Consider the following 27,202-nt stretch of genomic DNA (forward strand, 5'->3'; position numbering starts at 1 on the left):
GTGTCGCAAAAAATTTTAAATTATACATTTCCCGGTTACATTTTTTTAGTTTTGGTATAGAAACCCATTAACTGCATTATTCTTCCTACAAAAATATATTATACCTCATGTAAATTTTCATAAAACATTTGATACAATAGGGGCAGACTTAGTAATATACAAGTTGTTCAGACTAGTCCAGTAGCAGGGTACCCTTCTGTATTAATGATGTAAAGAAAGTACCTACCCGTTACAAAGTAACCAATTTGTCCAATGTCCAAAGTACCGATTCCTAGTTGTTAGAAATATTCGTTACTTTTGGTACAGATAACCATTATAGTAAACTAAACGAAATACCCGAATGGCGTCAACACAAAACAAAACAAATTATTTGTCGATTGAGATGTTAGTAATCAGCAATTCGAAAGATAAACCGAGGCGGCACCAGCGACGCGCTGTAATGTAAAAGACCAACGATGGAGTATGGATATTACATGTATTATATCATAGGTAAAGACTAAAGACACCTGCCGAAATGGGGGGGGGGGGGGTCGGTTTCTTTGATATTTACACTATTACTTGCAAACTGTAATAAAAAGAAACCTACTGTTATTTAATATAGATGAAAAGAAATTGGCAGAACGATGGTCCAGAAAAAGAAGCTAATATTTCACTTTGCTAGTTTGAAATATTTGTTTGCTTTGAGTCGTTGGAATTAGAACTAGAACTGAGAGGCTTCGTTTTGCATTTAATTATAGGTCTTATACCATTTGTTTGGATTTATTTTTAAAATTATACCTACTCAAAATCAAATGTAACCATACGAAACCCCCTTAGTTGATTAATGATGTGGCAACCAGGTGGAACTCGACATACTATATATTTGAGAGACTAGTTACATTATCGGGACCTTTGGCTGCAACAGTTGGTCTTTTGCTCAATCCTATTAATCTTTCAAACTGAAAAAGATTGGACGATAGTAAAAGAACTTTGCCATATTTTAAAGCCTTTTGAATCAGTTACTGAGCACAAAAAAGCAAGTAACCTTCTCTAAATTTACACTTATTATAAAAGTACTACTGTCGTCTTTAGAACTCATTAAAGTAAAAGTATTTAGTCAAGCAAAAGTCCGTTTTGGAAATCCTGAAAACAATATTATACTGGGTAAAGCTTTTTTCTTGGATCCGAGATTTAAAATAAACGCATTCAGCAATAACGACAATTTAAGAGTTCAAAAACAAATTCATGGTGAACTAGTTCATCTTATAGAATATCTATCTGTTGAAAATGAAACCGTTAATAAAACAAATGAAAATATCAAGAAAACCTATTGGACAATACAAAAAATTACGATGATTTGGCAGACTTTTGATACATGATACATTTCGATACAAAAAACTCTTTACATGTGACCAACGGTAGTCGCCATCGCCGAAATCAAAATGTTTTCTGAAGAGCCAAACCTTGAAAGAAAAAAGAATCCTCTCGTTTGGTGGTGCGAGAGGCAAATATTGTATCCCTGGTTATCTAAATTATCCAAAAAGTATTTATGCTTACGTGCCACTTCTGTTGCATGCGAACGCGGACTTTCTAAAGACGGTCAAATAGTAATCGAACGCAAAAACAGATAAAAATCAAAAATGTAGCAAAGCTACTATTTTTACATTGTACTAATGATTTATATGATCAAATACAGGACAATTATTCCATATTGCAGAAGATCAAGAACCCTTCGCAATGGTGATCGCCAACGTCGCCGTCGGATAATTCTGATATGGCAGGCGAAGAAAAAGAATGATTTGTAAAAATATTTTATTTTGTACTTTTATTTTGATTTGTGAAAATAAAGAAGTTTTTATTATGTTTAATAAAATCCCAGTTAACCAAGTTTGGACTATTTTTATTAATAATAATAAGTACCGAAAACTATTACCATTACCGTTTAAATACTTATCACTAAAGTCACAAATATTGTACTCTACAGACTGTTTCAAGTTAAGAATTCACAACTGAACAGATAGGCCAGTGCATTTCTTACGGGCGTATGTTGCCAATAGTTCACGGGACTATGCAGGACCGGCCGAAATAACCCATTCTTTATTTATATTCAAATTTTTATTTATATTTTCCAATGTTAATCAAATTTATTTTAAAAAGATAGGTACGTATCTATTTAATAAGCTTAACGACTACAATTACTTATAAATATGGTTACATTTTCAGGGAAGTGATTTTAAAGATTATTAGAAAAATGTCTTTATTAGTGGTTAAAATATTAGGTTTTACGCAATTGGTTAATTATTATGGCACAGGTAATTCTGACAGCTTAGGTGTCAACTCTCAAAATTATTTATAAAATATTACTTTCACAATAGTTAATAAATAGAAAGCAATAATAATTAAGATATTGTGCTTAAACTTCCATTATCGGGCAAGCCGGGCTAACAGGCCCTAACAGTAAACAATATTGATTACTTTATAATTGACTATTAATAGTTTTCTAATTCTCTTTATGTACTTAGTCATTCCAAACAATAGTGTCATTTGGAAAGCACATTTGGAAAGCAGACAGATTTATGAGTTATAGATAAATGAGCGGTATGTTTTTCAAAATAGTGTAATTAGGTGAAGTGGAGATTATATGTTTGTCTGTATACATAAGCCCAAACTGCCCGATTACGTTTTTAAATTCTTCTGCCCGGACAAGGGTTAAGGCATAACCATCGCGCACTCAAATCTCAAGTGTAAAAAATTATATTGTTAAAATGGATCCAGTTTTGCCGTTTAAAAGTGGTCAAATTTTACATCTGAGTGCTAAAAAAGTGATCTTAAACGTAGTGAGATACCACATTAATTTGCTTCGAGATGAAAGTCAACGTATTGTATTCGACAAAGTATCCGCGATGACAGGAGTGTCAGTTCGTACGATTCAAAAAATCGTACAGGAAGACAAAGAAGGTGAGCTTTCTGAGGTAAAAACAAACAGAAAAAGAACCCGTTGCCGAAACAACTCCAGAGACTATACTTACGATGAAGGTGTTCGTATCGGCGTTCGTCGAACAGTGCATAGTTTTTTTTTTGAAAACATTCCTCCTACTTTGAATCGTCTTCTGCCAAAAGTGAACCAAGACGAAAACTTGCCAAATTTTACCCGCAGTACAATGTACAGGTTGTTAAAAGACATGAACTTTGTTTATGCAAAACGTGATAAAAGTGCCGTGCTAATAGAACGTCCTGATATAATTGCATGGAGGCATGGATATTTAAGGGCCATTAAACAATATCGGGCTGAGGGCTATGACATTGTGTATTTGGATGAGTCATGGGTCAATGTGGGGCACTCGGTTTCCAGAGAATGGAAAGACAAAACCGTCACCTCGGCAAGAGATGCGTTCATAAAAGGGCTAAGTACTGGACTAAAGCATCCCACTCAGCGTGGACCACGTTTCATCCTTGTCCATGCCGGAAGTGAAAATGGTTTTGTAAACGGTGCTGAAATGTTTTTCCTTGCAAAAAAAAAACAGCGCTGATTATCACGACGAAATGGACGGTCCGTGTTTTGAGAACTGGTTTGAAAACAAACTGTTGCCCAACTTAGTTCGAAAAACGGTTATTGTTATGGACAATGCTCCATATCATAGTGTAAAAACCGAGTTGTTGCCTAACCAATCGTGGAATAAGAATAACATTATGGACTGGTTAAGACAAAAAGACATATTTTTTGAAGAAAATTATCTGAAGTGCGAGCTTTTGGAGGTAGTCGCGCAATTTAAACAAAATTTTGATAATTACAAAATTGAAGAACTTTGTAAACAACAAAATAATGTCAAAGTGCTTCGTTTGCCTCCATACCATTGCGAATTAAATCCAATTGAAATGGTATGGAGCCAAGTAAAAAGGCATGTGGCCGTAAATAACAGCACCTTCAAAGCGAAGGATATGGAGGACCTCATAAAAAAAGCGTTTTCAAATGTTACGTCTGATAACTGGAAAAACTATATTCAACATGTAATGACTCTGGAGAAAAAATTTTGGGAAGTGGACGGTCTAATGGAAGACGTAACTCCCATAGTTATAGATTTATATGATAGTAGTGACAATTCCGATTTGGATATGGACGAAGAATGTACATAGTTTTTGATAATTGTAATATTGTAAATATATAAATGTCAAACTAAAAAACCAAATAATTTGTTACATTTCTATGGTTCTGTTGTATTTTTTTTAAAATATACAGAAGTTTTTATTGTTTTTTTATGTTTTTTACTGACACTAATAATATCTACCACAATACTCACTCAATTTGTTCATTAAACAATTAAGAATATTTTTAAGAGTCTGATGATGACCTAAGCCGAAATTTAATAAATAACTGTTGTGAGAAAAAGACATGTCTTTAATTTTTATTTTTCAAAAAAACAAAAAAAATTTAAAGTTACCTAAGTGAAAAAACGTCTAATGTGCAATATAACATGCAGTTCGGCCCTGCTTTTTCGCTGCAACTCCACTACTCTCGCCTATCTCAGTCTATCGGTAGTTCTGGCATCACCGCTTCCCATAAGGCTCCTTTATGAATTCTTAACTTGACACAGACAGTAGTTGAAGACTAAAAGTACCGAAAGTAACGAGTATAAAGTATCGGGTATTGATATTTAAAGTGACGAATCGTTACAAATATCCAAAAGAAACGAAATTTTACATCACTGTCTGTATGCATAGAAGAGTAGATAGTTGAAAAGTATTCTATCTTGTGTAAAAATTTTCGCTGAATATATGTAGGTCGCCCATTTCAAGTGGTATCAATTTTTATAAACAATGTATTTATAAATAAATTTTCAAATTTGGATATTTTAATTAACTAGTCCCATCGTAAAGACTAAAAATACATTAAAAAAGCTATACATGTTATATATAAAAAGCTTATAGTTTAAAAGTTATTAAAAATTAAAGTCAAGAAATCGAAGATTTAGCCTTTTAGTCTTCATAACTTTTTACATGGTGCATATTTCTCTAAAATCTGCACATAAATAGAAAGTTTGAACCTATTTTGACAATTTACTATTAAAAAAATGGAAAAACTTTATTTTTAATTGAGTTAACAAACAATAAACAAATAGCTTTACAACCTTGCAGAATCAAAAGCACAATGCGGGCTAGTACATGGTGTGATAATACGCAGGCATCGAGCGGCTATTGAAATTTTAAAATAGCGTAATGTCAACACGTACTAGCCCGTTGAATGCTTTTGATTCTGCAAGGGCGAAAAGCTATTTGTTTATGGCTTGTTAACTCATTGATAAAGAAAGTTTCTTCAATTTTTTCAACAGTAAATAATCGATTCAACAGTCAAAATAGGTTCCAGCTTTCTATGCAGCTTTTACAGAAATTTGCATCATGTAAGAAGTTATGAGGTCTGAAAATTGGGAGGCTAAATATTCGATTTCTCGACTAAAATTTTTAATAACTTTTAAATTACCTATAAACTTTTTATATATAAACATATATATAAACATATAAGATATATAAACATATATATCTTTTTTATTGTACAGGGTTACGCAATTGAACTGTTACCTATTCAAATGACCTTGACATCAGATTCAATAAAAATGATTGGAGAGCGTCCATCGGTGGTTACAGCTGCCCATACCATTACTTGAAATGGGAAATTACTTCGGGTGTTCGTTCATGACCTGGGCAGGTCACGTAGCCCGATATAATGACAACAGGTGGATACGGAGAATTCTAGAATGGAGACCAAGGACGACAACAAGAAGCATGGGAAGACCTCAAAAAAGATGGGTAGATGACATAAGAACAGTGGCAGGCAAACAGTGGATTAGATTGGCGCAAGATAGAGAAAGATGGAAGCAATTGGGAGAGACCTACATTCAGGAGTGGATGGAAAATGGTTGACAAAGAAGAGAAGTTCGTTCGTAAGCTCAAACTTTCGTAGGTGCGTTCGGTCAAGTAAACACGATCATTTTGAGAGTTTATGAACTGCTCAATAGGGAAATTTTTCTCATCAGAGAACATTATGTTCGAAAATTCGCCACGTTCGCGCAGGCGTAACAACTCCTTTGCTCTTTCAAGCCGAACTTTTTTTTGCTTTGGTGTAAGATTGTGTGCTTTTTGGAACTTGTAAGGCTTGACCTTGAGCTCCTTTTGCAATATTCGTTACATGCTTCGCTGGGATATTTTCAATTATTTGGCCATTTGATTACCACTACGACGTAGATTTCGCTCAAGTCGAGTCTTCACTTTCCGAACCATTTCAGGTGATAATGCTGTTTTTTTTTCGCCCACCACCATAGCGTTTGGCAATGCTACCAGTATCATTATAATGAGTTATGGAGCGATACACAAACATTTTATTCACTTTGAGGTATTTGAGCTGACGAACAATAGCTGGTTGTGATTTTCCAGCCAAATATAACGCAATCACACTATTACGTTTAAATTCCATTGCAAATAACTTTTGTTGTATGTATAAAACTTAAAAGCAAATGTTTTTGACAGCTTATAAACATACTGAAGTATTGCCAACTTTGACGTAGCTGTCATTATCGAGTTGCCAGATATATCGATGTGAAGTTGGTAGCAGTTCAATTGCGTAACCCTGTATTTTTAGCCGTACTTTACGATGGGACTAGTTTTCAATTATCCACCGTTCCATGCATACAGAAAAGTACCCTCCTGCTGGACTAGACTATGGAGGCTAAATATCAAGCAGAAGTTGTACTGGCGATGATACACTGAGACAAATATTCAATACAGATTCTCAAGTAAAACAAAAAATAAGTAAACGATTCCCATTTCTAAGACTACAAATGTGTTGCAACTCGTGGAGAAACTATTAAACTTTGTGTGTAGAATTCTGCAGATCTAAAATTAACAGTTAGATTTTGGAGATTTTTTTTAATTCGTTATGATGTATTCTATAGCATTTTAATTATTTTAACAGTGTAGCATTTTCATTTCACCCCGTATATAATAAAACATCGAAAAAGATTTTTAATTTTTTTGCGATTTTTTGATACCAAGATTGGTAATGTAAACATTTTCGAGTCTGTTTATAATAAATTATAATTGCTCTTTCGATTGATCTTGATTTGATTCCGCCTAGACATTTTACGCAGGAAATAAATAACAATCTTTCAACTTGGGTTGGTGGGAAAATGTGTGCGGACAAGAGAGTGATTTTGGGTGATGAGATCACTACTCGATGAACCGGCTGCGAAAGCAGTCGATTTCATTGTTGAAGTCATGAAGAATTTTGTAACATCGGGAATTCGATAAAGTAGTAGTCAGAAAACTAATTGAGGTCTGAACGAAAAAATATCCTTTCCAAGGCAAATTTTTGCTTAATTCGAATGAGTTTTGAAGGTTAAAAAGAAGGTGATTAGGCTCAAATGCTATGTGGCAATCTTTGTGAAGTGGGATAATCACCGGTTCGTTGCTGTATTCTGTGTCACGGGATTTGATAACAGTATTTCTGAGGGCTAAGTGAGGCCTACGTGGTTTTCAGTGAAAATAAGCAGCCGAGTTTTCAAGATTCATATAGTTATCATCCAGGATAACCTGAGGCCCAATTTTGGTGTTTGTCAGCCTCCATTTTGTGTCTCAAATAGGTCGGATCCAGATCATTTAAAGTTTGTGTGGGACAGTGCTTTTTGTATTTAATTCCAAAGTAACAAACGTTTTTAATAGTTTAAAAAGAAATAATTAGCCAGTGAAGAAAGTACTTTTGTTAAATTTTGCTAAATAAACATTGTTCGTTAATATACTAAGATTTGCTTTCATGGCCAATTTAAAAATTTAAAAAAATAAATAGAGTGTTATGTATCAGCTAATTGTCATATCTTATTATTTATTTATTTTTTGTAGTAAGTTCCCCTCAAATAAAGGAATCCTTATCCATGACTCACATCTCCAACCAAAACACGAGTAGCCGTTCGCAAACGTTTCAATTTATTTGCTTACCCTATCCCCAAGCCCAGTAATTTTTCAGCCCCCCCTTTTAATCCCCTTTAAGCAAAATAATAGTTACAACAGCTGAACAACAACACCATTTATAGGATAATAAACACAATACAGTTTCAAAAATCTCGACAACATATGAAGCACAAACCCACTTGTTTTAACCTGCAGAATACTAGCAATTTAAGCGTCTTATGGAACTCAATGATACTGAATATATTTTTTTTCATTAATTTTTTTTTCAAGTTCTGAATTTTTAACCCCAAATGTGAAACACTGTGTTCTCTATGTCCTCTCTATTCGGATTTATCTGGAACTTAACAGGAACTTAAGTTTTAAGTGTAAGGACACTCTATGGCTTTTACTTCACGAGTTATAACAGAGACAGACATACATATGGGTATACAGACAACAACATTCAAAAAGGTCTTTAATAATTTTTTTCTAGTATCCTCAAAGAAGTTTTTAGATTAGGAAATGATATGCGACTATATAGTACATAATAAGAAAAAGAAATTCAATTATATTAGAGGACTCATGTTGTATTAGTAGATCGAGAAGTATTTAAATAATCAAGTAAAATCGAAATAAATAAAATACTTAAAAAAATTGATGTAAAATGGATTTAAATATAATATTAATTATTTAACTTTATAAAAATAATTATAGAATTTGTTTGTTTTTAAATTGTTTACAAAATATTATCCATAAATGCTTAAATGTTTCTTTTTTGTAAATCTAGAATTCAAATATTTTGGCAGTTAAAGAGTTAACACGTTAAAATAAAAAGGTCAATTGGTTATTCTAATAAATATATAAAGAAATCTAAGGGCTAAGAAAATGTCTATTTCTTTAAAGAACATGTTTGATCAATAAATTTTGCTCCTCCAAAAGAAGAATTAAAATCTATTATTCATGTTTCAAATTTAATTAAGGCACTGTTTCGTAATTTTTATTCAGTCAGTCCAAGCTGTCTTTTATAAGCTATCACTACAAGTTTGGACCACGTTATGTCACAACCAGTGCTACTCGCACTGATTTAAGCCAATCTCACACTTCCGTTCCATCTTCCCCTTCGTCCTCAAACAGTGGTCCGGTAGAAATACGTTTCTTAGGTTTTGGTGGTGGCCTTGGAGGAATTTTCTTAATTGGCTGTCCGTCAGCTGGCAAGGAAGACATGGAATTTCTCTTTTCAGGGCTACGTAAAGCATCTGCGTTGTCTTTCGTCCACTGGAGCTTCGATGGCGTTAATTTGGTGGCATGTAAATTTCTAGGGAGAGTTTGACTGGCAAGAGGTTGGCTGGGAGGAGACTCATGACTCTCAGCGATTGGATCGCAGTTTGTTGGACTCAGAGGCAAAAGTCGAATGGATCTTGGAGTACTCGCAGTGCTGTCCAATTTGTTTAAAGACAAAGTACTAGTACCTCCGTCGGCAGTAGTTCTGGCACCCAGATTGTCATATAATGGTTCCGCTATCAGCTCATCAACATTGGGAGGCTCAGAGCTCCAACTTTGCATCCTTGGGCGTCTTGGAATTGTAACGTATCCTGTTCGAGGTATTCTAGCTGGGGGTCCTACAAACGGAGAATGGGATCTGGAGTATGGCAAGGTACGGTAAAGATTCAGTTGATCGTAGATTGGACTGTGAAGAGGGGACTGTGGACCGTGTGTTGGCGGAAGACGGGTTGTATCTGCAACAGTAGATGCGGAACTTCCAGCAGGTGAGACCTGAGCCAACCTAGGAGGAAATGGTAGTAGATCTGGTGGGTAATGATTAGGTCCAGTGTCCAGCATAATTTGACCTTTTCGATGGGGCTGGTCGAAATCAAAGGATCGGGAATCTTCATCGCCATCTAAAACATAAAAAAAGTTTTAAAATATACACCTAACATTTTTTATAGGTAAAATACCAAAATATCTTTGGTTTCTACATAAAATGCATCCCCCCATAAGTATAATATTTTATATTATGTATACAGTTAAATAAAAAAGCATTGTAAAAAAATTGTAATGATTGAATATTTGACAAAAATTCTGAAAATATGTACAAATATGTAGTGATGTTAAAAAATTAATAATATATCGTTTATAAGTGATTCAACGAATTCGAATAATTCCTAGAAATATATACAGAAGCATTTTGATAAGTTACTGACAACGAAAAATATGAATTTTACTAATAAAACGTCAAATACTGCTCGATTTATCCAAATTGAATAATATGCGTACGAGTATTATTTTTTTTTTTGTAAAAGTTCTGCTACATATTATTATCATTAACATAATCAACCAAATATGGTCATAAACTTGTTTGTCCTAGTTAGCATATAATAACCTCCAAGCATTTGGATGGGTATGGGTGAATCTGGAAAATGAAACGACACTAAAGTATTTAGTCCGACTTTGAGCAGAGAGCATGGAGGCTTATAAATTTAAACATGGTTAGATGGTTGCGTTACACTGGCAGTGTTGAATGTTTTGTGTTTTTTTTTGCAAAATAAGGAACAACTTAATGTGAGTGCTGCTGTAAGGCGTACTTCAATGATGACTGGTGTTAGCGAAAGAAGGATTTACAATATCAAAAAAGAAAAAGAACAACAGTGTGAATTTTTTATGAAAAATTTGCCGCTATAATTAAAGCGTATATATAACTATATACAAGGTAATGAGAATATACCATCGTTGTCTCTTTCTACTTTATACAGGTTTCTGAAAGAAATCGGATTTGTTTAAAAGAAACTTGGCCGAAGAAGCATCATGATGGATTGAGAGGATATTGTTCATTGGCGCCACGATTATTTGAGAACTATACGGAGGTTGCGAAGAGATGATGGCAATATTATATATTTGGACGAATCGTGGGTTAATGTTGCAATCTATTACTTACGAATAGTACGATACCACAATACATAAGAGTCGCGATGCTTCCCTCAAAGGTTTAAAAGCACCTACCAAACAAGCTTTGCGATATGTTTTATTGCGTGCAGGTGTTTCAGGAGGTTTCCTTTCGGGTGCACAACGTGTTTTTATGCCAAAGAAAAATTATGGAGACTATTACGATGAAATGGATGATACATATTTTGAGTCGTGATTTAATACCGAATTGACCAAATAATGATGGCAGGAATGTTATTGCAATACATCGTATCACTCCCGTAAAGAGAGATTCCCTAACAATTCCTGCAATAAAGCTACAATCCAGGAATTGCTAGCGGAAATAGACTTTCTTTCGAGGAATGTTATTTGAAATCCGAGCTATTAGAAGTAGCGCGTACTTTTAAAGATTAATGCGATAAGTATACTTCTGATGAATATGTTACACAACATAATGCTTCAATTTTAAGGCTTCCTCGGTATTATAGCGAATTAAATCCTATAGAAATGATGTGCAACCAAGTAAAGCGATATATAGCTACTCATAATAGTACTTTTAAAAACGAAGAGGTGCGCCAGTTGATCGAAGACGGTTTCGCAACCGTAAGAAAGCAAAATTGTGTCACTCATGTCGTTGAGAAAACGGAAACTGAGATGTGGACCTCGGACAATCTGTGCAAGATGACGTAAAGCAATTGATTATACACGCGAACAAAGTGGATAGTAGCGAAAGGAAAATCGACATTAGTATAATTGAATACTCGTATCTATGAGTAACCTGGATTATTCTATAACCAATGTAAAATGCATTTATCAGTCTAATCAGAGTAATATAATAATTAATAAAATATACAATTTTAAAATAAAATTCTCGCTAAAAACTTAGTCTTTTTATTAAAATCCATGCCTCTTACTTAACTAAGTACTTGAAGATAATTATTTGTAAATATATGTATTTTATAATAAATATCTAATGTGTCTTTGTTTTATTCTAATTTGCATTATAAACTAAAATCAAAAAAGGTCTTTGTACGGTTCTGTACGTGACCAGTACTTGGACCTGTTTGCTGCCAAGCACATGGTAGAATGTTATGTCTATACATATAGCTACCTCAAAAGGCACTGTATCATTTTGGTTTCTTTTGGTGAAGAATTCATTGACTCAAGAAAAAATTTCTTCACATTGGTGGAATTGTTTTTGGAAAAGCATATAAAGAATCCATTTCCTTATTAAAATCTGAGTTTCAGAGCAACACCTTATACAGTGCTAGTCAAAAGTCCGTTACCCCTCTCGTATCTTTTACGCAAGTAATAACTGGTTTGAAAGGTATTGAAAATACCTATTTAACCATACTAATTTTATTTTAGTTTAAGCTCATTTTGGTGAATAAATTAAATAATTACTAAAATTGTAGTTTCGCATTTAATTAATAAATATTAAAACCTCCGCCTCTGGTTATTTGTCAAAAAGTTGAGGTTTTTCAATTCTCTAATTGTTCTTACGTCAACGTCAACTTTTTTGACAATTAACCAGAGGTGAACGTTAGAATATTTATTAAATAAGTGAGAAACTCTAATTATTTTGATATACCTATTTAATCATACTAATTTTGTTTGGATTTAAGATGATTTTGACGAATAAATTAAATAAATACGAAAGTTCTAGTTTATAAATTAATTAATAAAAATTTAACGCCCGCTTTTGGTTATTTGTCAAAAAAGTTAACGTTTGTCAATTCAATAGTTGTTTTTAGTTTGCAAAAGCGTTTATAGCTCAATATTTAGTTTCTGTTTCCGCTTAGTTTGGTCAATTCAAGTTTAGTTAAGTTGTTTTTAGTTAGTTGTTCTTAGTTAATATTTAGTTTAATTATTGTTTAATGAGACTTTTAAATTTTTACAAATGGTACGTACTGTAGCCGACAAAGTAGCAGCTGTCATAATAATTGGTGAATGTAGTAACAATGTCCATGCAGCGGAACGTCTTTTCAATGAGAGGTACCCCGATCGCCCTACATCGAGAGCTTATTTGAGAAAGCTTCTTCGGAAGTTTAAACAAATAGGTAGTGTTCAAGATATCAAACGATCTGGTCGACCAACAATTGGTGATGACAAAAAAATTGACAATTTTAGAAATGGTAGTAAACTCTACTTCTACAGCACAAGTTGCATCTAGCTATGGAATCAGTCAAAAAAGACAGTACACTGAGTGTTGGCAGAAAACAACTTTCATCCAAACAAATTAAAAATTGTGCACGAACTTTTAGATAATGACTCCGACCGAAGACTAGAATTCTGTGAAAATATGTCAAGTAAAATTAACCAACAGCACGATTACATAAAAACAATTTGTTTTAGTGACGAACGTACTTTTTCTCTCAATGAAAATGTTCACACAATGTGAGGTATAGGAGTGACACAAATCCTCACGTCTTTCGTGAAACACATACTCAATTTCCAAAAAAAAAATAAATGTTTGGGCAGGTATTTTGGGAAACCACATAGTTAGGGCTGTTTTTCTCAATATTAACTTAACCGATGAAGTGTATCTGGAGATATTACAATGCAATTGAACCGTTTATACTTGAAATTCTGGAGGATAATCCAGATGAATTCGGCAATTGAACGATTACGCCAAGAGTTTAGAAATAGGATGCATTACTGGTAGTTAGTATATAGAGCACATTTTGAACACTTACTATAAGAACTGGTTGTTAAATATTTATTAATTAAATGACTGAATAGGTATTTTCAATAGCTTTCAAACGACGTATCACTTGCCATAAGGTCCCATTTAAAATTATCTGTCGCAGTGGCGCTGTAACGTCATCTGTCACTATTACGTCACCTACGTTATGACTAGTTGAGAGGCCTATGTCTGTTTATTACCTTCCTCCAAATTTCACTATTATAACAATAACCGTTCAAAAGATACGAGGGTGGAACGGACTTTTGACTAGCACTGTATATGTATATTTTTTATAATGTGTAATGAGATATTTGTGTTTAAGAATATTGCATGTTTACTTTTCCCGTATCTGTTTAATGGCCAAATATCCTAGAATTATTCCTAATTTAAAAATAATTTCATATCCATAAATTCATAAATAATAACGACAACTTTAAAATTCTCCCATTTTATATTCGTGGCACATGCACAGCGGCTATACTATACCAGTACTATATACTATCGCAATGATGAATCAATTTTATTAGTATCTATATAACCACCAGAATTGAATCCTATCTCGTACGTTTATTAATGCTATTCAAAGTAGATATTACATATATCCATCGCATGAAATTGGAAAATATTGTACAGTTGGGAATTATATCACCTACGACCCACATTTTCTATTTTACGGTCAGTCATTTATATGGAGTATGTACCGTAAATTTTTTACGTGCTAAACCCACATCGAGATAATTTTTTTTCTTCTGCGAGTGAGCCCGAATTATGACATCGTAAAATATTTTTACGGAAAACAATTTCGTGGTTAGTTTATGGCATTTGAAAAATTAAGGTTGTTCTTTATGTCTTATGTGTATCTACAAGATATAAAAATAATGGCGAAACAAGCTGTGCAGGTCAAAATTAAAAAAGATGAAAAATGACGTAATAAATGAAATTTCTATATCCTTAATTAACTGACAGTTGTTGTCAGCTACATTTTAGCAACGGGTGTTTTTTTATGAAAAGTTCAAATAAAAGTTACATTAAATAAAATTTGAAAGTACGCACAAAAAAAAAAACGATAACAAGCAATGTGAGTAAGGCGTGTTTTTTATGTTACGAGGGAGTAAATTACATCGTTGGGGTTTTGGTTGAATATCATAACCCCGCTGGGGAGAAAAAATGTGTTAAATTGTAGCTTTTCTTGTTCTGTAACATTCAGAGGAATTTTGTATACGTATACATTTCCTAAAGTTCCCTTACTTTAAATGTGGTCGTTAAGTTATGTAACCTATAATGTAGACAACTTTAAAAAATGATAAATATGTGTGAGCATAAATTATAGGATTTTAAAAATGGGGAGAAACAAACTTAGTTTTTAGAATTTGTGATATAAAGACTTTATATCAAGTCTATTTGGTGAGTTACACGGTCTTCGGATTAAGTAACTAAGCAAAAATTCAACTGACCAACTAAAAAACAATACGTAAGTTGATGCTTTGGGTGGGTAGCGGCAATTGACAACTCAAAAATCCTAGGAAATAGAAAGATTTCCTGGTGACACTTAACACCAAAAAATGTTAGTTACCGTGAAATTTATTTAGAATAAAACAAGATTATAAAAATAGTTCCTTTTAAGAAAAGATTAAGACCATATTTTGCCTAAAACAATTCCCGTAACACATACACTTGTACAGGTACAGGGGTTAAGGTAAGGTCATTTTATTAGTCAAATGAAATTTAATATAATCCACTTAAATGTATTGTTTGGAGTTAGTGCTGTTTTATTGAAAATGCCACGGCGTGTTTTAAGTGTAAATACTCTAATTAGTAACCTACATAAGTACCTTATTGCGGAAACTAACAATGCTCCTCCTTCAGTTCCTTAAATTGCCATTAAACAAAAACACAAAGTCGATCTCATTCATACATGAATGATAAACAAAAAGAAAATAAAAAAATCTAAAAACAGGACACTCATCTTGAAATATCCAATCGAAAAAAGAAAACAAATACAAAACCATTATTGAAAGCAACGAATAGTCTACTGTAAACACCACTAGGTGTTGAAATAAAAGCCGATAATCGAAAATTCTTGGGTGAGACGATGCCCGATATTACTTTTAACTGCTTGGAATGGTATAGAACCGACAAATACTCTACATATAAGGTATCTTTCCCTTTCGATAAAATTGACGAAGTCCACAGACCTAACATTTGGCCAAAAGAAACTGCAGTTAGGAGATTTAATTTCAAAAAAAATTTTCAGCACTAAAGGAGACGGAGGAAGAAACCTAGACACTTATACAAATTTTTATCAACAAACTAATTCGACAAGGTACGGCAAGCGTGTCTCATGCAAATTTGCAGTGTATTTCAAATAAAGTCGATATGATCAATGCTTTTCTTGTGGATAAAAATTTATATGACGTCATATGTTTTTCGGAGCACTGACAAAGTGAAGAAAATTTAAAATTAATTAACCGGCTTTTTATTAGCTAATTTCTTTTGTAGGGTAAAAAAGAAACAAGGTGGAGTTGCAATTTATTTAAAAGAAAATCTTATGTATTCTTCTCTTAATCTAAATAGATTTTTATGCAATTTATGTACTTTCAATAAAAATGGGAATAGTGAACTGATTATTGAAATGGGAATTTAGATACAATGTTGTATAATTTTATATGAGCGATTGTGGTGATATTGGCGAAACAAGTTTCTGGCAAGTCCTACATAACATAGGTTTCAAATTAAAAAAGATGACAGAAACAGAAAAGCGCTTTGTAAAAGAAGTTCTACTGTAGAGAAAGGAAGAGACATATAATGCACGCAGGATGGAAGACCGGCTTGATAGACGGTACTGATTTAATATTTTGGAGGAGATACTTGTCGAAGAACAAGTGTTTATGATTACTAACACCTTTTTTAAAATCACATTCCACCAAAATTTACGTGGATCATTACATTGGTTGTCATTTACGTGTAGTGTCCGCGATCGATACTGTGGGTCGCATTTTGATTTTACAATATAGTGGTCAGTTCTGCACTCTCATCCTCTTAATACTCTTCTTCTTCTTTGTCTTTTGCTTGTATGTGTGTTTCGTGTTTTGTGATAATATAATCCATAATTGACTTGCGAGTTTCTCGTTGGTTGGGCCCAGGTATACTTGTGTATGTTTTTATTGTTGGTAGAATCTGTTTAGAATTTTCAGTTCCCATTTTCATTTTTTTATCGTCCCCATATTTTCCTACGACTTGATCATTTGTTTTTTCCCCTTCCAAGCATTAAAATCTACCAACAGCTTATCTTTAAACTTTCAATAAGTTATGATAGGGTTTCTTAGAATATTTGTTTATCTGGTTTTGATACACTTTCTGATGGAGCATATATTCCAATTATCTCGAGTTCATGCTCTTTGTACTCCGTAATAGATACTCTAATAATTATCACATTGATTTGCTCCCTGCGTTTCAGGTTTCCTTTTAAGTCTTTGTTATCAATATTGATACTCCTGATTGTGTTCTGTTGTATTTCTCTACTCCACTATAAACATGACGAGAACATGATGAGAAAACATGAAGAGAAAATACCAACAAAATGGAACGAAAGTGTAATAATCCCCATCCATAAAAAGGGAGACAAAACCAAGTGCTCTAATTATAGAGGCATCTCCCTACTTAATAATACGGCATATAAAATCTTATAAAACATCCTATTAAGTAGACTGACACCGTTTGTAGAAAATTTAATGGGGGAATACAAAGCCGGCTTCAGAAAACATAGATCGACCATAGATCAGATCTTTACTCTGACAGCTGCTTGAAAAAGGATGGGAATTCAATAGAACTATCCATAATCTCTTCATAGATTTCCGGCAAGCGTACGACAGCATTAAAAGGTATCAGATATGGAATGCAACGGCAGAACTTTAAGTTCCAAAAAACTTATCCAGCTTGTTAAGTTATGTGTGAATAGCTGTAGATCCAGATTACGGATAGGTAACAAACACTCAGAATCTTTCGAAATAAGCAGTGGCCTGAAACAAGGAGATGCGCTGTCACCTCTCCTCTTTAATCTCATCCTGGAGAAAGTAGTAAGAGCAGCACAACTTAAAACAGAATTACTGACAGTAAATGGACCAAAATTACTACTAGCAGACGCAGATGACATTGACATTGTGGGAAACACAGTCACCAATGTGAAGGAGACTTTTAATAAATTGGAGGTAAGGGAAAGAAAACTGGTTTAAGGGTAAACGAAGAAAAAACCAAATACATGTGCATCAACAGGCAAAAGGGACGAGATAGAATAGGGCAAAATGTTACAATAGACCCATATAACTTTGAAAGAGTGTAGAGTTTTAAATATCTCGGAGCAGCAATCACTGCAGATAACGATATCGCGGAAGAGATTAAAGGAAGAATTCAGGCAACAAATAGATGTATGTACAGCCTCCACAATACTATTAAATCTAAAAGCCTAACACAAAGATCAAAGATTAGAATATATCAAACGGTGATTAGACCGGTGCTCATGTATGAGTGTGAGACGTGGATCCTGACCAAAGAAACTGAAAGAAAACTTAAATGTTTTAAGAAGAAAATCCTCAAAAGAATCTTTGGGCCTTATCACGACATTAATAGCAACCAATATAGCATATAGTATAATAGCAATAATAGATGTATAGAGAGAGCGATATAGTCCAAGAGATTAAATTCCAACGTCTAAGATGGGCTGGTCATGTCCATAGACTGCCTAATAAACGCCTCGCCAAGTTAATATGGGAGGAAGCCCCCACAGAAAGAAGGCCCTTAGAACGTCCACGAATGCGATGGAGAGACAATATATGGTCAGATCTAAGAACAATGGGACTACCCACTGACTTAACTATTATGGACGACCGTTCAAGATGGAAGCAAGTTGTGAAGTCAGCCAAAACCCACCCGGGTTGTAGTGCTACGAGAAGAAGAAGAAGGCTATAAACATGTATAAAGCCTCCTATAACTTCGTGTGACTTGCTTCTCCATCCTCGCATATTTCATATGTTATATATTCAAAGTCCTTGTTCGTTTGTTATGTTGTCTTCTCTTTTCCCGATTGTATTCCGGGGCTGGATTTTAGAATTTTTTGCAGTGGGTTTTTTGCAGGTGAAGAGAAGCAAGCCCTTCGAAAAATCTATTGACTAAATGCAAGAGAATTTAAATGTACACTACCAATAACTTTCAAAAATGTTATAAACCAATAAAATACACAAAAATAAATTTTTATATTTTTTTCTCTATATTTTTCATACTTTTTACTTCAACATTTCTGCTACTATTTCGTAATTTGTATGTTTCCAGGACGTTAGATATTGTGTTTAATATTTTTATAATCGCATTTTACTTTTCGTACGCTCATAATATTGCTATTTACGTTTATACATTCAAGTATCTTTCTTTATTGAAGTTCCCGTAGAAATCTGTAAAATCAGACCTCACAGCGGCAAGTTTTAATCTGGAAAAAAACAGAATGGCGTAGAACAGTTTAGTGTCGGAAAGATGATAATAAGGAATAGCCAATAAATTTTGTTAATGCTCCTTTTATTTACAATAAAATTTAATTATCATCAGTAAATTTTTTAAGAACTACCTAGTAGAAAATTATTTGTGCCGTAAAGAAATTCTGTAGAAGATAATACCACATTGTAGGTTTATGATCCTTTATCTCTAAAGCCATTTTGGTCTCCTTATATATCCATTTATAATAAGTTTTCCGATATGTTCGAAATCGTGTTATATAATTTCACTTTTCTTGTTCCATTTCCGGGATACGAGCATCATTATGGGGTTGATGTATAAATATTCGATTTATTATTAGTCACATCCAAATTTTGATCAATAATAATACAAAAAATGACATGTCTCAAACCTTTCAACCTTCAAATCCAATTTTGATAATTTCTGCTTTAAAGTCGACACCGTAATAATATTTTTTTTCCGTTTACTTGGTAATATTCAGCAATCTTGCTAAAAATATATTGGTTATAAACTACAGAGAATACTTAAGCAGGGCCGGAACTACTCGATTTTTCAGGAGGGCATCAGTTTGCCCCTCCCATCCCATCGGCTCACCACTAAGATATAATATCTCCGTAAGCTATTTTTTAGATGCGGTAGTGGAAATTACCCACTATATTGTATGCTATTAAGTAGTTTTATTTATAAAAACATTTATATTAATACAGTAATAGTAATAGTTTATTTGTATTATACATCAATTGCAATTATGCAAAAATTTGTTATTATGTATTCATTTTCTTCTTTTCATGTAGACACGACTGTGTGTTTTTTATTGTGCCTCCAGTAAGTTGTCGTTCAAGCGTTTTCGTGGTCTTCCTGCTGATCATCTTCCTATTGAGGAATCGTGTCTTGCCGTCTTAACTACTCTATTTGTTGTCGTTCGGCTTATATGACCGTTCCATTCTACTCTTCTATTTCTTACCCAGCCCTTGATGTTCTCCACCTTGAATCTACGTCGTATATCTGTACTTCTAGCTCTATCCCATAGTGTTTTACCATCAAGTTTTCTAAGTGTTTTCATCTCTGCTGTTTCTAACATCCTTTTTCTCCTCTCTGTGTCAGGTCTTATTTATGTCACGTATGTCATTATTGGTCTGATGACTGTTTTGTAAATTCTTCCTTTAGTTTCTTTCCCGATATTTTTATTTCTCCATATTGTTTCATTCAGGCAACCCGCGGCTCTGTTTGCTCTATTCACTTGATCTTCCACTTCTGATTCAAGCTTTCCGTGGCTAGATAATGTGATGCCTAGATATTTAACACGTTAAGCCCCATGCGTACCACACTGGCACACACTGTAGTTTTATGTTCCTAAAGCTGTGGCTCGTCGAGGATCGCATTTGCCGTGCTTTCTTATGTATAAATTTGTGTAAACAGTATGTGGTAAACAAAATCAGAAGTTGGTCCGTTAAACCACGTGTTCACAAACAGGTTAGGTTATAATTTCTAGCATACTTCAGTCAGTATCGGTTCGAACGTCTAACGAGGCTAAAGCTGGATTTATAGTTTGACGCACTGTAAACGTAGACGCACTGGAAACAGATCAACATAGAATTTTGTGTACTCTTATTTATAAATGAACGTAAACGCATGACGGAACGTAAGTGAAACGCACTGCAACGGAAGAGTTGAGCAACTTTCATCTTTTACAGTGCGTTACTTGCGTCTGGCCAATCAAAAGGAAGAATTTTGTGCTGTCAACCAAAGTGAACTGTCTGTCCCGCCCACCATTTTGTAAAGTTTTTTATCAACATAATCGAATTTTGATTTTGTTGATTATTTGTTACAATGAACGTTAAGAATTTATAAAATATTAATAATAAATAATAAAATAATATTATAGTATCATGGTCACCAACTCTAGCCACTGTTTCTATTCATGCGAAAAAATTCCACTCCGTCGATTTATAAATTGAAATAAAATTTATAGTCCGTTTGTTACGTCTGCAGTGCGTCTACGTCTACAGTCCGTCAATCTATAAATCCAGCTTAAGACTATTTTTTCTTCAGTTTTTTGTTAAAAAGTGGAACTAAAAAAGAAGATAATGTTCCGTAAAGGACTATCGGAAGACGAACTTCGCAGAATTGCTAAGGAGAGTGACTTTAGTGATATCACTATGCCTGAAAGTACGTTTTATGATTCCGATGCCGATCCAGTGTACAATGAAAATGTTACTGATGGTTCTTCAGACTCATGCAGTAGTGAATATGAGTCTCGCAGAAAAAAAGGTAAAATTTGCAAACAAACACAAAATTGCAAAGAATTTACTGCAGGTTCTAGTTCTAACCAAAAGAAGCCTAATACAAGAAGGATAGGTAAGTTATTTAGGAATGCACAATTTCTGTTTGTAGTTTACTTTTTTTTGCTTTGTAGAAAAAGTTGAATCTGCAAACGTTAGCCTGGAAGCTGTTATTGACGATGTTGTATCAAGAAATAAAATAACATGAAACGATGTGCCAAATCCAGAAAATCTCAATAAGTTCGAACTATCGAACAAACCAAACTCTAAGAGACAGAGTAAGAAGTGAGGAAATACGAGCGAGATGTGGTATAGAGGAAATAAACGCGTGGACCAAAAGAAGAAAAGTGGAATGGAATCAACATATCGAAAAAATGACAGAAAATAGAACAGTACAAATAGCAAGAGAAAAATCGCGAAATGGAAGAAGATCATTGGGACGACCGAGGAAAAGATGGTCGGACAACGTCAATTGAGGCTAAAAACCGAAGTAAAACAGGCATTAAGCCTATTTATAAAGTAGGAAGAAAAAGACACTTGAGAGCCAGTGTCTTACTTTTAGAGATTAAATCGCTGATGACTGGACTTTGACCGTAGCTGAAACTTTTCCTTGTATACGGACAAGTATAGAAATTGAAGTCGGATAACATCTTGTTACAGTGCCGTTGTCAATCATCGGGAATCATAACCCCTGATCAGTATTATACCAATTTTTTATAATTGTTTGAGTGTTTTGAAAGCGATTTCCGGACAAGAAGTGGAAAGTTAAAAAGAAAAAGATATATAATTTTAATTATAATCATTGTGGCTTATCGCCAAAAAATATAAAATATTCGGTGTGAAATATACACACACACACCGACACAAGAAAATAGTGTCAGTACTCAGAACCCAATTAACCGATTTATCAAAGATTATCAACTTTATATCGTGAGGATTACCATAGTCAGCATAGTCTGCGCCACTGTTATATGCAGATATCTTATGCGAAAATGCTGTGTTGGCAGAATACATGACCCACACACTAGAGGTCAAACAAAGAAATAATTTATATTTCAGATTATATTGTCAGTCTAGTCTAGTTTTTGTACTCGAAACCATAAGATGTACTTATAAATATATATATATATATATATATATATATATATATATATATATATATATATATATATATATATACTTTCTTTCTTTCTCCCCTTCCTTTTACCCTAATAGGGTGTCGGATATATATATATACATATATATTATATATATATATATATATATATATATATATATATACATATACAGGGTGAGTTTTTAGTGCGAGATCGGTCGATAATTCCATTATGGTATTCAATAAATAACTCACACAAATCAGAAAGCAAAACAATATACAATTGATGTAACAATTTTTAGATTGTTATATCAACAGTATTCTAAGCCAGGAATTTTTAATAAAACTTTCTTAACTGCCGATTGTGAGCGCAGTTATTAATAAGTAAAAGGGAATAGTGTCAGTTACAAAGGTAAAATGGTAGGTTTTGAAAAAATTACAGTTTTCATATTATTAAACCGTAAACGGAAGGCTTTGAAAATGACAGTTTTCAGATTATTACATAATAATATGAAACCTTCGTAAACATAAACTGCATCCTTACCGCATCAAGAATTGACAGTCGATGATAATCAACGCAAATTGGCTTTTTGTCAATGGTCTCAGCAGGAAGTGCAAAGAAACCGATTTTTTTTCGAATATGTGCTTTTTTGAGATGAAGCTACATTTCACAGAAATGGAATGGTGAATCCGTTATAATTTTCATTAAGTACTATGCATCAAACAATCTTTATTTTGTTAACACTCATAGTCAAAGTAGGTAGTCTATAAGTGTTTGGGGTGATATTGTTGGCGATTATGTGATTGGCCGACATTTTTTTGACTGGATATCTGGATTTTCTAAATGATCATTTGCCAATACTACTGCAAAATGTACCGCTTAATATTCGACAACGAATGTGATTTTTACACGACGGTGCTCCAGTTCACCAAACTGCTCCTATTCACAATCATCTAAATAACAACTTTCCTGAGAGGTGGATAGGCAGAGGAGACCAACTGTTTGGCCACTGCGATCACAAGAATTCTCAAAAATTGATTTTTTCATGTGGAGCTCATGTATAAAAGACCTTGTATACCAGAAGCCTCCAATAACGCCAGACAATATGAAAAATAGAATAAGAGAAGCTCTTATAAAATTAGATTACAAATGTTAAGAATTGTGGCTCGGTCACATTTAATGAAGGATAGTAAATAAGTGTTGTAATGCATTATAGTTAGAGTGCCCGCCGGCAAATTTTTTAGAGATTTATACTCTCTTGAAACTTTTTGTACGGCTTCCTTAGACCAAGTCCGCCACAGTTTTCCTCTGTGACTTTTTCTGGTTCGGGGGCATTTTCCCCCTATATTTTCCCAAACATGACCGTTTCACGACATGTGCAAAAATGATACACACTCTTGCCATATTTATTGAATGGCTTGATTTCAGTGAATAATAAAACGCGAATAATATGACGCCATAGATGGGACGGTAAGATGTCCACCCCCCCCCCCCCCAACATAACTGAAAAACGGTCTGTGCAAAAATGATAAATAACCAGCTAATTTTTTTCTGTATGTCTTGCTTTAACGAGGAAACTAACGGTTCTATTATTGTCTGACACCAAGAGCAAGCTCTTTTTCCAGTCTGACGCGTCAAACGTGCCCTTCTCACGCCATCTCTAAAATGATTAATAACATTTTTTTTTCAAACATATTTCTTTTTTAAATTAAACGTTGAATACATTTCATAACTTGTCTGACACTCAAAACGGGGCATATAATGTAAAGTTTCAAAAAAACATTTTTTTAAATATAATTTTTCAGTAGCACTTGGCCCTAGTGTATGCGTCTATTTTTCAGATTAATTCTTTAATAAATAGCTGTTTTTTTAAACATATATTTATTACAGCAATCATTGTTTAATTATAAATTAGAATGTTTGAATAATAAATAAATAATAATAAAATAAATAAATAAATGTTTAAAAAACGAAAAAATCATTTTAAAAAATTGAAAAAAATCGTGATGAGTTAGATATTGTTTAATAATTTAATTGTAAACTTTTTAAACATACTTATTGTAATTTAATTAATTTAATTCCCAAAATATCCGATAATCAGCTGTTCTAGAATTGTTTTGTATTTCGCGCTTCTAAGCGTCGGAGAAATATGTATACGTGTGAGTAAGAATACTGGTTTTGGTGTGCAGTGCGTGACATTCTTTTTCGGATATCACCATATGGGCGGTAAGGGCTTGTCAAAGTATGGCCACTTATACACTCCCACGGTGCCTTAGAGAGGGTCTTCAACCAGTAAATTGCAGATTTCTCCTTCAGAAATGACTATTAATCATGGCGTTTTTCATGAAGTTGCGAGAGTTGAGCTTTTTGACAAAGCATTTTCATACTCAAAAACAAGTGAGATTGTTTTCAAGCGGCAAGTCAAAGGAATAGATGCATTGAGTATGCCTCCAAGTAAAGCTGAACTTCTCCAGCAAATAAAAAAGACCATGTTCATTTCTAGTATTTGGTGCAATGCACATTTAAGGAAACCAACAAAATACATACCCGAGGATTGTGGGTGGACATTGATTGATAATGAATATGTCCATTATTGGTTCGATGGTCCCCAAAGCCTTTCGTTTAAGGATATAACATCTGACGAAGGTAAATTAACATTATGTAATATACATTTTTGAAATATTTAATTCAGTTCCTTAAAAATAAATACAATTGGTAAATTTCAGATTCTGAAAATGAAATCAGAGTCAGAAAATGAGGAATCTGACTATGTCAGTGAAGACTCTGACGATGATGAAGAAAGTGAAGAAGTATGACTTTATAATTTTTTTTACTATTTTTTTATGCTTTTGCAATTTTTCAACTATTTTTTTTTATTTTCGTAATTTTTTTACTATTTCTGACAATTATTATTGTATTTTTATACGTTTTTTTATATAAATAAAAACTAATCTATATAAATGTTACGATAAATTCTGACCCAAAACCGTAAATATATTTATTACTAATATTTTCATTCATTCACGTATTTTTTAGGTAATGCCTACCTGACACACGATGGGTCCCCCTTTGTAATAAAAACAACAATTCGAACCTTCTGGAGACAAGCCGATTTAACCATACCGGTTTTGAGAACAATTCGCCGCTCTGTCTAGTCGAGAAGACCGTAGACGTTTCTAGTCTAACAGTAGTGAATATATAACAGGACTTTTTGGAGAATAGGAAACAGTTAATAAAGAAGATTCGCGCTCGCGATAAATGTTACGTTCGCTTTTTAATAAATTATGTATCTTTAGTGATAAATAAATTAATATCAGTTATTGTGCTTTTTAATAAATTTAGATAAGAACCTTTTGATAAAGACATTATAAATTAAAGACATAACAATTAAAGAATTCACAACAAAATATAAATAATTATAAATAAATAAAAGACTTAACATTGGTGTCAAAGTGAATATAAAATAAATTGTGAAAATGACTACGATTTATGAGCTCACAGTTACGGATTTAAGAAGGCATCTTGAAGATACGGAATTAGCTTCTACCGGGAAAAAGGCTGATTTAGTCCAACGACTAAAGAACGCTTTAAAAGAAGAAGGTTTGGATCCGGAAACTTATATATTTGAAGACAAGCATGATGCTGTCCTCTCGTCGATTTCGAAAGTTTCTGGTGATGTAGCCAAAGTTTCTGGTGATGTAGTAAAAGTTTCTGGTGATGTAGCCAAAGTTTCTGGTGACATCGCATCATTAGAGAACAAAGTTTCCGGCGACATCGCATCATTGGAGAACAAAGTATCCGGCGACATCGCTTCTTTAGAAAGCAAAGTTTCTAACGAGATTTCTTCTCTAGAAAGCAAAGTTTCTGCTAACATCTCTAAAGTCACTTCAGAGATATCTGCTCTTGACGATAGAGTGTCTTCGTTAAAAAACCAAGTTGCTGCCGATATGTTGGCCTTCGAAGAAAAGATATGGAAAGAGATGGAAAGGAAGATGGAGGAAACAGGGACAGCAGAGAGAGGTAACAATCCGATTACAGTGGAGATAAAAGAAGACGAGACAAAATGTAAGTTGGAAACACGGCCGAAATTTGAAGGAAGTGGAAGTTCTGTGCATGTCAAAGTCCCAACTTTCGACGGAAAATCGTCATGGAACAACTACATGAAACAGTTCGAATCAGCTGCAAGAGCGAATGGATGGTCTGAAAAAGAAAAGGCTGTAAACCTGACTATCGCTCTTCGAGGAGATGCCTTAGATGTGCTTCAGACCATAGCCGTAGAGGAGACCGATGATTTCGAACAACTGAAGAAGAGGTTAAATATGCGATATGGCCACGAACATTTGGAGCATGTATATCAGTCGCAGCTTAAAAATCGAAGACAAAAGAAAGATGAGGCTCTTCAAGAATATGAGGTAGATATTGCCAGATTAGTACGATATGCTTATCCAACAGCCCCCGAAGACATGATGGAAAAATTGGCCGTTCAAACGTTTATTGATGGTCTTCGTGATCATGAAATGCAGAGAACACTGCGATTAGCTCGTCACAAGACGCTGGTTGATGTCCTATCCGCCGCCCTCGAATACGAGTCAGCTACGCAGGCCTCTGGCGGGTACAGTAAAGTAAGGACTGTAAAAGAGGAAGGAGATGAAGATAAACTTGACCAGCTCGTTAATATGATGAAAAGCATGACATACAAGAAAACGAAGACCATCAGATGCTGGAATTGTGGCGAAATAGGACACGTACGAAGCTCCTGTAAGCACCCTAGGTACGACGCAAATCAAGAAACTCACCATCAG

At 33.8% G+C, this 27,202-nt stretch overlaps 1 protein-coding gene across 8 annotated transcripts in view; it reads right to left on the reverse strand.

The window, feature by feature from the left end:
• Window positions 1–4,333: 4,333 nt before the first annotated feature.
• The window catches only part of LOC140443381 (uncharacterized), a 742,015-nt gene continuing 719,146 nt past the window's right edge, over window positions 4,334–27,202 (reverse strand). For 6 of the 8 annotated variants that reach the window (XM_072534614.1, XM_072534615.1, XM_072534616.1 and 3 more), the window contains one exon: window positions 4,334–9,812. In XM_072534614.1, the coding sequence (XP_072390715.1) occupies window positions 9,010–9,812 (803 nt within the window). In that variant the 3' untranslated portion in view covers window positions 4,334–9,009. The remainder of the gene's footprint in view (window positions 9,813–27,202) is intronic. The other 2 variants (XM_072534613.1, XM_072534618.1) reach the window with 1 other exon arrangement.

Source organism: Diabrotica undecimpunctata, chromosome 6 (assembly GCF_040954645.1).
Source record: "Diabrotica undecimpunctata isolate CICGRU chromosome 6, icDiaUnde3, whole genome shotgun sequence".
Classification (NCBI taxonomy): domain Eukaryota; kingdom Metazoa; phylum Arthropoda; class Insecta; order Coleoptera; family Chrysomelidae; genus Diabrotica; species Diabrotica undecimpunctata.